General features: G+C 55.9%; 1 protein-coding gene across 1 annotated transcript in view; it reads right to left on the bottom strand.

Moving 5' to 3' along the window:
* EN2 (engrailed homeobox 2) overlaps positions 1–3,698 on the bottom strand; it is a 9,224-nt gene extending 5,526 nt beyond the window's left edge. Inside the window, exons 1-5 of the mRNA XM_011973088.1 lie at positions 3,567–3,698; positions 3,384–3,481; positions 3,075–3,289; positions 2,717–2,782; positions 2,086–2,187 (exon numbers count right to left, since the gene is read on the bottom strand). Coding sequence (XP_011828478.1) covers positions 2,086–2,187; positions 2,717–2,782; positions 3,075–3,289; positions 3,384–3,481; positions 3,567–3,698 — 613 coding nt within the window. The remainder of the gene's footprint in view (positions 1–2,085; positions 2,188–2,716; positions 2,783–3,074; positions 3,290–3,383; positions 3,482–3,566) is intronic.
* Positions 3,699–10,715: the final 7,017 nt, after the last annotated feature.

The raw sequence follows: 10,715 nt of genomic DNA, 5'->3' as shown, positions 1-10,715 counted from the left end.
CCCCCTTAAAGCGGCCGCGTCCCCCCGCTCCGGGTGCAGGAGCCCGGGAACCCGGAGAGACCCCCGACCGCGTCTCCTGCACTCGCCCGCGCTTTCCCTGTCGCTTCGCGGTTCAGGGATCTGAGTCACCCCGCGACAGCCCCGCCAGGTCACCCCGGGGCGTGTAGGTGGGCACGCACAGGAAGATCGCTATTTTTAACATTTCCATATTGTTTACCGTGGGGCGAAATCCCACAATTCCTTGCACAAAATGCATAAATAATATTAAATGAGCTGCCGAGATACAAAGGGACTTTTGTGGTCCGCTTTCCTTGCTGATGGAGAGGAATAGTGTCACTCCCATTTGACTCGGTAACCCGGCAGCTTCCTGTCTTAAACGCAGAGCTGGCGCGCAGGACACTCCTCCTGCAGACACTTATTGTAAGTGTGCGTGTGTGTGCGTGTGCGTGTGTGTGCGTGTGCGTGTGCAGGGAGGCGCGTGCATACGGCCGCATTCCACCCGGGGACAGCGACCCTCATGAAACATGCATAGCGATCCGGAAGAGCGGGGAATGCAGTGTGCGGCTCCGTTTGCGAAGGGAGAAATCCAGGAGCCTCGGAGGTTCTAAGGGAATCCTTTTTGCCAAGGAGGGGAGGGGTGGCGGTTCAGCTAAGACTTCAAAACCAAGTCGTCCGCCCCCCTCTAACTTCTCTACTCTGGTTGAGGAGCTCCCAGACCGCTCATCTCATTTTCTTGGTTTTAAAATCCTTTAAACTAATTTTGCAGGAGAGCAGGGCCCATTTGAAAGGAGTATTAGGAATCCAATGGCAAGGGTGGGAGCCCCAGTTGGTTTCTCCCCTCCTCTCTCTTCATCTTTTCTAGACTTTCCTTCCAGCTGTTGTCAGGATGTCCAAATGGAAGTTCTGTTTCCTCTTCTCTTCCCCCTCTCCCTTGGGCTCCTTCCCATTTGCTCTTCTCTACCCACCAAACACCCGTTGTTACCCCAGGCTCACCTGTCCATCATCTAAAATGCATTTTTATGGAAATGTGTGAATTCCTGGAAACATCCGATAGGGCAGCTCTGGGGGTGTGGGAGCGTTTGCATGCCATAAGTGCCCTCAGGGCAGGGGAGGTGGGGAGGCCGCAGCCTGGCATGGACACCCTAGGGCTGATTGGCCTTGGGCAGCTGCAGGGTGCTCAGCAGCCGAGACCCCCGCACAGGCAGCCAGCGGGGAGCTGCCAGGCCCTGAGTGAACTTGGGGAGTCAGGGCAAGCATCTCCAAGGCAGTGTGGCCTGCCAGGCCCCCTGGAGGCCTGAAGGTTGCGCCCTGGCCTTGCGAAGCTCCCTTCCCGGGGTCCATCCCAGGTGCTGTCCTTAGTCTGCAGGCTTCAGAGTGCTGGCGGGGCTGAGATGAGAAACAACAGTTCCCACAGCCTGCTCCCAGGAAAATTACCCCCAGCCAGGAGGGGAGTGGTGGGGGAGGAGGTGCTGGGCTGGCCTCCTGGTCACTGGAGGTGACTCTGGTCAGAGTGTGCCGTCTGTCCTGTGTGTCTAGGGCAGGGTGGGGAAGCCCGTTCTCGCTGGGGCTGGATTCCTCCACTTTTTCTTCATTGGAGGAGTCCTTACCAAATGTTCTGACTAGGCACACACCCTGCCAGGGGTCCTCCCCGAGTCTCAAAAAAATCAAACTCCACAGTCTACCTGCCCCCAGGAAAATAGGGCTGGTGAGAGTTTGTGGGAAGTCTTATTAACACTTACTTGGTTTTCTGGGGGGAGAATTTTCCGCAACTCTGGAAACCCTGATGATCACCAGTCAGGAAAGGGAGGGTCCAGTGACTTTGGGTCTCCTGAACATGGTGTGGGGGGAGGAGCGGCTCTGAGCTGTTTTGCTTCCTGCAAAACCATCCCAGGTTAATGGCTCCTCCTGTCCCATGAAAGCCAATTAGGCGGCTTCCTGAGAAGTATTTTCTGAATTCATAGGACTCTTTGCCTCTGACTGCCTCGGTATAAATGGCCCCAAGACGCTGGGCTTCAGCCCTGTGCTTTCCTGCGACGCAGACCCCAATTCGTGGCTGCAACAGAGACTCTGGGAACAGAGCGTCACCTCCGGGGCGCCTGGCGGGCCGGTGGGCGGAGACCTGGCCGCGCAGGGTCTGCAGGCTGGGCCGTGGGGTTGGCTGGAGGAAGAGGAGGAATTCGTGGGTCGCTGTTGTGGAAAGGAGGAGGGTGAGAGGTGGAGGGAGGAAAAGGAGAAAGATAAATAAATGAAGAGAGAGATAACTAAAGGGTACCTGGCCCCCAAAGTGGACCCAAACACGAAACAACTCTGGGAAAGCGTTGAGAGGGGTCACCGTTCAAAGGGCGGGGGAAGCTGGGATGGGGCTGCAGAAAGTTGAGCTGCCCAGGGGCTGGGCGGTGCTAAGTTCCATACACACGGAACTCTCCGCAAGGTGTTTCAGGAAGCTTCGAGAAGCGCGCGTGAGACCCTGCTCCAGCTGGGACGGCGCCTCGCGTTTTCTGGTGATGCGGGGCAGTGGCGTGTCTCTCCTCCGCTATGCCAGCCCCGTCTGCAGCGCGCCCGCGAGCCCAGCGCCTCCGCTTTCTCCCGCGAACGACCGCCGCCCTCAAGGTCGGCCTTTCTGTACGGATCAGACTAGCCCTCACCGGACATTTGTTTCTCCCGGGAAGGAAAGTGAGGCTCTGGCCCAGGAACCCCGTTTTCCTTCTAGCCTCACCCGGGTATTGGAGAGCGCCCGCAACACCCGCTTGCGGAGGACGGTCCTCCATATTTCCCAGGCTCGCTGCACAAAGAGGGGCCTCAGAGAGGGCGAGCAGGAAAGCAGATTCCAGATGCCGTGCGCCTCAGGACAGGGACGCTAGTTTTGCAAACAAAACCTCGGTGAAGCGCCCCGGAGACACCGGGCGCCCGGCTGCCGAGCTAGGCTCCCGTTTTTATTTGAAAACGAGGCCAGAGAAGGGAGACTTTTCCGGACCCTCTGCATCCCCTCACTCGCCTCGCTTCTCTAGGTTGACGTGGTGACACTTGGAAAAATGGACTCAATGAGAGCCATTCGCTCGCGGCGGTCTAGTTACTCGCGGGGCAGAGACGCCCAACAATCCCTGACAGCGAGATCTCCACCCCAGCCAAAGCAGGCCGGGCCAGCTCTGCGCCCCCGGCCAGGAGCCGAGCCCCGCAGGGCCAGGCCCCAGGCGCCGGGCGGGGAATTGGGGCCGACAGGAGAGAAACACCTTCCCCCGGGCGAGCAGAGAGCCACCCTCGGCTCCTGGTGCTGACGCTCCGACCCGGCCTGCCGGCAGACAAAGGCCGAAACGAAGGGACGCGGGGAGCAGGGGTGGGGCGGGCGGGGCCAACCGGCGCAGACGTTGCGTTTCTGCGCTCACCTCTGAGCAAAGGAGGACCCGCCTACAGGCCCACCAGGCGAGCTCAGGGACGGGTTCTGGGAGGCTGGGTCTAGGGTCTGGGACTTCTTCCGAATAACCTTCGGAAGGGAGGGGTTAAATGCGGCAGCGGAAAGGGCCGTTGCCCTGGAAAGGGCCGGGAGCGGCGTAGGAACTGGGGTGCACAGGCCCTCGCGTGCCCAGCGCTTCGCCTTTCCCCGCTCCAGGTCCGCCAGGGGCGCGCTTGGCGCGGACAGAGCCTGGTGGGTGGGTTGGCGCCGACAGAAGCTCGGCCGGGGAGGGGGCGGGCGGGCGCATTGCACGCCCTGGTTCTGCCTGGATCGCTGGAGAAGCGCCTGTGCTGAGCCAAAGCTCCCTGGGCGTTGGGGAAGCAGAGTGGGCCAGGTGCCCACTGGGGACCACTCTTCTGTCCTGCTTGATACTTAGCCCAGGCTCGCCCGGGGAGGGGGGCAGCTGGGGGCCGGTGGGCAGATCTCCAGAGCTGGCGTCTAAAGATGCAGAAACTGTCCCTCCCCTGGTTTCTCTGGAAAGCAGTCACTTCTGAAGGAGAATCTGAAGGATGGCTCTACTTGTGCTAGCAACCCCCACACCTAAACCAGGTCCTCTGTACCCGCTCCCCCTTTCGGCTCTCCAGCGCCAGGGGAGCCTCATTCTGGGTGACCTGTCTTCCGTCTTCCCAGGAATCACCTTTCCTTGGCAGCTCCCTGCCTGCTCTCTTATCCTGTTTGACTGCTGTTCTTATTCCCTTAAAATTTGGACTCCTGTGGAAGGTGGGCCCACTTTCACTCAAGGCACGCCTGAGACTCCCCAAACAGGCCTGCACTCTGGAGTCTTCCGGCAACCCTGGAAGGGGCAGGTTTGGGAGCACAGACTGTTTCACCACCTAATGCCTGGATTCTTACGAAAATGCCCCCTCAAAATCGCAGCAACCCAGAAGAAAGTGGCACCTCTCAAATAATCCAGTCAAATAAGTAAAATTAGTTTGGCAAAGGAATTTGAAGAATGGCACCCATGGCTTGAGCTAGCTAAGCATACCAAACAGGAAGGAAAACACAGAAAAGGATAATGAGCCTTGAAATACATTAGCCACCTTCTCCAGCCTTGCCACCATTCACAGATGGAGGAAATTCTAGTATGTATCCGCCGTCTTCCTTTTGACCTTTGGAAAGAAAACAAGATGTTCAAAAGAAACCCCTGAAACACCAGTCCCACCTCCCAGGGCCTGACGTTTTCTTCTCTTCTCTTCTTTCCCCAAAGGCTACAGGTAATCACAGAGAGGCTAGTGTAGCTTAAACTCCTATACAGTGACTTCCCAGCATTTTTGGAAATAGGATTTCCGTAGTTAGAGATTTACAGAATATTAGGCAAGTACAATCTAGATTTAACTCAAACTATCTGGATCCAGCCCAGCCAAACTACCTACAGCTTGTTAGATGATAATTCATTAGTCTAGATTTCACATGAGATAGAAAATATCTAAACAATCACCCCCACTCTTAACTGTCACAACTGAATCATGCTTAAGCGGGAGAACTCAATTAATTTATATAAGTTGGGGGAAATGTATTTTTGAAAACATATGTTTAAGCTAAAGTCATGAATTGATTTTTCATTTATCAAATATAACTATATAAAGATATATAGTTTTATATAAAAAGGCAACAAAATTGCGAATTAAATTCAAACATTTCCTCTACTTAAATGATCAATTCCTCTGAGTTCAACAAAGTTGGCCATTTCTTTAGCACGAGCATCTTTAATTGACATACGTGCTTACATGTATGGTATGGGGGGATCCCTGTACCCAATCAATCCCTGTGTTGAGTATAGAAGCTTGTGTGAAGCGTGGCGACCTTTTACAAGCACAAAGCCTCAGTAGTGACCTTCGTGGACTCACATGCGGAGGGGCACTGTGTCACCCCTGCATCATGGACTCTTGCCTCTAGCCTTGTCCAAGGCCCAAACCACCTTTCCCGGGGATGCCGTGCAGTCTCACTCCCACCAGGGATGGGGACCTGCTGTCCACATTTGGACACACTCCCATGCTTTCCCTCTCATCCCAGCACTTCTGGCTCCACTTAAAGGAAAGCAGTAAAACAAGATTTCTCAGTTAAGGCACATTATGGAAGTGCTCTGTTTCTCCTCTAAAAAAATCCTCTTTTCCTCTAGAAACTCACACAAATATTCCAGTCCTCACCAGAAAGGCTGTGTTGTAGTTTATGTTATGGAGTTGCAGGGTTTTGTGTGTCTCACATCAGTTAATCCCCTAAGACACAACAGCCTCTGTGATGACGGCAAAGTTGAGCAACTCGACACCATTTGGGACATGAACACAGGCTAGGAGAAAGAAACGGGATACGCGCTAAGGTTTCCCACGTATGGAGCGAATGCCCTAGAATTCCTTGGGATTTACACCTCCCCATCTACCAGGAAGGAGAAATGCGAGCTGTTCTCATTCCCTGCCTGCTGTTTGTTCTCTGTTCGTACTGCCAGGACTAATTTTGGCCGCTGCGCAACCTTTGGGTTACAGATGTTAGGGGGCCGCGCCTAGGGGGAAGGGGACTCTCAGCCCCGGCCAGAAAGTTTGGTACTAAGGCGCTGGGCGTGCTCCCAGGGCAAAGTGCGGGTTCCTCAAACGAGGAAGGTTGGGCGGCACTTAGGGTTTTCTGTCTTGTTTGCAGACACAAGTTCAGTTGCACCTCGTGCAGAACAGCCCTGAAAGCTCAGGCTTGAAGACGAAATGTGGAGCCCAGGCTCCTTCGATTGAAAACCTCGCTACGAGGACACTCTCCGCAGTCGCCGGCCAGAAAGGATTTCGAATCAAGATCCGCAGAGTGGTGAGCAACTCCCAGGGTCTGAGGCTGAGCTGACTGCAGGCTGGTAGCCCTTCTGCCCGTAGGAGAATCTCCTTTCTGCAGAAACTACTCCTGGAAAACAAAACCGAGTGAAAAGAAGGGCAATGCGGGTCTGCGCGGAGTGGAGCTCCCTCCCCGGGGAAGGAGGCGCCTCGCGCTGGCTAACTCGCCGGTGGGGTGCAGGTAGGGGCAGACTAGGGTGAGAAGGGCGGATCGCGGAACACAGGTCCCCCGCGAGTCTGAGGGACAGGGTGCAGGCGCATTCCAGGCACCTATGGCAGTCCAGTCTGCTCTGAGGAGCGGGAGCCGGCCCCGGGCTCTCCACATCTCCCGGGAATCCAGAAGCTGGACTGCGGGGCAGTTGTGTCGGTGGGGGAGCCCCTAGCTGGATTTTCCTTCCGCTTGCTCCCTTGATCGAGTGCCCACGCCCGGCAGGAGCTGGCTGTGTGCCGCCAGGGGTGGGTGGAGGTGCGTGGGGCGCGGGCCTTGGCTCACTTGGGTGTGTCCCAGTCTTTTTCCTCCAGAATTAGAGGCCTCTGCAGGGGGCAGAGCCCCTCTCCCTCTCTCCTAACTCTCCTCCCAACCTCGACACGGCCTGAGCTAAGATGTGGGGAGCTTCCAAGGCTGTATCCCTAGGAGGCCCCGAGCACTTTTCCTCCGAAGGTCGAGGAAATCAGGTCCCTTCTCTCTCCCTAGCGCCCTCTGAGGAAGCCGCGAACCTCTGGGCGAGCATGGTTTTACTGGGGATTCTTAGAGACCGGCCCTGTGCCCAGCGACGCCCGGAGGGGAGAGGGAGCTCTTTGGAGGGGCGGTGTGGGGGTGGGTGTCTACACTGCGTCCTCTGGCTCGGAGCAGGACCCGGTGATGCGCCCTGGCCGAGCTCCTGTCTCCTAGGGATGGAGGGGACTCGGGCCCTGTCGGGACCCTTCGACAAGGAAGGCCCGGGGAAGCCTGGATCCAACAGGCACCGGGATCCAGGAGGCAGACTCCTTGGTTCCGAACGTTTCTTCCGGAGCGAAAACTTGCTCCCGGTTCCCCCAAGTCCCTCGCAGGCTGGGAGGTGAAGGGAGGGACAGAAGCTGGGCCTCCTCCGCAGCGCCCAACACCCTGGGCTCTCCGGGCCCCGGGACTCGGCTCGGGTGCGTGGAGGGACGGCCTGGAGCGCAGATTTGTGAATGAACCTCGGAGCTCTTTGCAGCTCACAGATCAGAGGCTGCGATCGCCCCACCGACGTGGTCCAATGAGCCTCTGCAATAAGCGCTTAGCGACGAAGCTGGGGCACCGCCTGGACTCTGCGGCTCCGCGCTGCGCGGGGCCGGACGGGGGAGGGGCCCAGCCACTGCAGCAACTTCAAAGCCGGTGTCGCGACTCAGCGATGGGTGGGCTCTCCCCCGGCCGCACGGTTCGCAGGGGCCTCCCCTAACCCCCACCGCCACCCCGCCGAAACGCCCAGAGGCGTTCCCAGCCCAAGTGATACGTGACTCTGACTCCCGGTTGTCTTCGAGCCCTCCGCTCGCGCGTCCTTGGCGTCTCCCCCGAGACCCGGGGGGCGATCACATCCTGAGACCTAATCCGGTTACTTCCGGGCGCGGGTCTCCACCGCCTCCCGGGCTGGTTGGACTCACTTCCTAAGTAGCTGTCTCATTCACAGCTCCCGCGCCGCCAGTTCCTCTTTCAAAATTCAAGTCTTCGGCTGCCTCCCTGAGGTTCTGCGTGCGAAGGGAGGGGAGGGGAGGAAGGAGCAGACACCCACGTGTGCCCGGGAGGGACCCACACAGACTCCCCGCTCCCGCAGCAGAGGCCCTGGGCCCCCTCTTCAGAGGGAAATCGATGAGCAGACACTAAGCGACGCGAGTCCCGGCCCCTTCCCCGCCGGGGGATCTCCGTGCGTTCCAGAAGCGCACCTGGAAGCCATTCTTCTAGCGTAACCGTCGCCTCCTAAGCATCTCCAGCATCTTCACATCTCCTAAGCATCTGCACATTTCTGCGCTGTTTTCTGGAGGACCTCGGAGAGGCGGAGGGGACGATGGGGTGCCGTGGGGGCAGGGAAGGAGAGAGGTCAGGGGTTACGCAGGATTATGGCTCGGCTCGGTGACCCCTCTCATCTTCCGTGGCCCAGGGAGGGGATCTGTAGCGAGGGGTCCGGACCTCTTTTGCAAAACCGAACTCTAGGGTAGGGCTTGCGTCCCATGAAGCACCGGGGAAGTCCAAATGAAGAACGCCGGCGAGCAGCCGCGAGCGGAAGGCGGCAGGTTCTAGGGGCCCCGGAGGGAAGAGAGGCATGCATCCCCAGTGACCACGGCTCGAGGTGGCGTGTCTGCTCCGCACCCGACTACAACCAACCCGGCCTGCGCCCCTCCACGCTTGAACAGGGCGGGTCCACCCGGGCGATGAGCTCCGCCGGTGCAGCGCAGCCTCAGCCCGGTGCCTCCCTCCCGCTTGCTGGGGAAGAGGTGGGAAGCCCTCTCCGCCGCACCCTGGCTCCCACCACAGGCCTCCGTGAATAAACTCTCTCAGGGGGACTGAACTGTCCCCCACCCTCTGTCCTAGCCTCAAGAGGGACTTCCTGAAAATATGGCAGCCAAGAATAGGGTGAAAATGTGAGACTGAGGTTTCCTTCTCCACCTCCCCCTGCCCCCTGCCCCCTGCCCCTTCACCTCCCCACTTCCCACCAGCCCAAAGGGGTCCAGCTGTAACCACCACCACCGCCACCGCCACCTCTACCGTGCTGACGACTGTCACCATTTCCTTCCAGCTCCAGCTGTCTCTTGGACGCCTCCACTGGAAGGCCCACGGGCACCTTCAATTTCACGTGTTCACTTCAGAGCACCCCTGAGCCGGCTACCCCTGCTCCCCTGATCTGCGCCTTCCCAGTTTCTCCCAGTCACCCAGCTGGCCACCGCGCAGGAGACATCCCTGATCCTTCATTTTCTCTCTAGAGTCACCCCCTGTCCATTAGCAAGGCCTGTTGGCTCTGCCTCCACATCTGTTCCACAGCTCCCCCATACTCCTCCGTCCTCCACTAGCCCCCAAGCCCTTTCCCCTGTGCCTGCAGGGTTGCATGGCCTCCTAACCAGCTCTCCACCTCACACGTGTGCCCTGTGGTTCACTGTTCTCCATACAACAGAGTAAGCTTCAGCTCAGACCTATCCTTGGTCAAAACCAGTGGTTTCCATGTGCACTGAGAATTAGACACATTCTTACAATGTCCTTCAAGGCACCATGAAATCCACCCACCACTTCCCTTAACTGAGGTTCTAAGTCTAGTTTTGCCAGTTCTTGAGCCTCCAAGCCATGGCCACCTCAGGGGAGCTCTTTTCCTTTGGTCCTGGCTCTTTATTCATCTGGTACATTCTTTCTGTGCATCTTTGGGCACAGACTGTCCCCCAGAGAAAGGTCATACGATCTAAAATGACTCCCTAATCCAGTTGTGTTCCCCACAGCACTTACGGCTACTTGCAGTTGTAAAGGTGTTACTGCGTTTATTATTGGTCTCTCATCTAGAACGTACCTTCCGGAGGGCAGGGCCTTGTCATCTTCCTGGCTGTACCCCCAGTCCTGCTAAAGGGACTGGCATACAGTAACATGAAGCCAGTGCTCTCAGACTTTCTGGTCACAGGACTGCTTTATGCTCTTAGAAATTACTGAGCCCCCGAAAGAGCTTTTGTATATAGCAACAGATAGATTTAGACGTCTATCCAGTGATTTGCACAGTATTAGAGATTGAAATGGTAATGTTTTAAATTTATTGATTAATTGATTCATTTACAATGACAACAAAAACCCACTTCATGTTTACTTAACATATTTTAATGAACATTTATTCTATTCCCCCAAACAAAAAAAAATAGTCTGAAGAGTGGTCTACATTTTTGTACCCCTCTTTAATATCTGGCTTAATTAATAGAAGATAGTTGGATTCTCATTTTTTCTTGTGCCGTCCATTATTTTGGTTCAGGTATATGAAGAAAATGCAATCTGTCACAGATATGTAGTTGAAAATTGGAGGAGAATTTTTCAGCCTTGGCAGATAATTGTGGATATTTTTTCTTGATATTACCCCAAAATTCAACAAATGGTGGTTTCTTAAAGGTTGGTTGCAATGTGGAATCTGAAACCATGTCAATGAACATTTCGTACTCTATTACATTAAAATCCATTGATCTATCCTGCACTTTGAATGGCTCTTTTGGCCACAAAATATTTCCTTCCTTCCTTCCTTCCTTTCTTCCTTCCTTCCTTCTTCCCTCCCTTCCCCTTTTCCTTTCCTTTCCTTTCCTTTGCTTTCCTTTCCTTTGCTTTCCTTTTCTTTCCTTTCTTTCCCTTCCCTTCCCTTTCTTTTCCTTTCCTTCCCTTTCTTTTCCTTTCCTTTCCTTTCCTTTCCTTTCCTTTCCTTTCCTTTCCTTTCCTTTCCTTTCCTTTCCTTTCCTTTCCTCTCCTCTCCTCTCCTCTCCTCTCC

The sequence above is a fragment of the Mandrillus leucophaeus genome, unplaced genomic scaffold (genome assembly GCF_000951045.1).
Source record: "Mandrillus leucophaeus isolate KB7577 unplaced genomic scaffold, Mleu.le_1.0 Scaffold134, whole genome shotgun sequence".
NCBI lineage: Eukaryota > Metazoa > Chordata > Mammalia > Primates > Cercopithecidae > Mandrillus > Mandrillus leucophaeus.
This window is presented reverse-complemented; position numbering and strand designations above follow the sequence as displayed.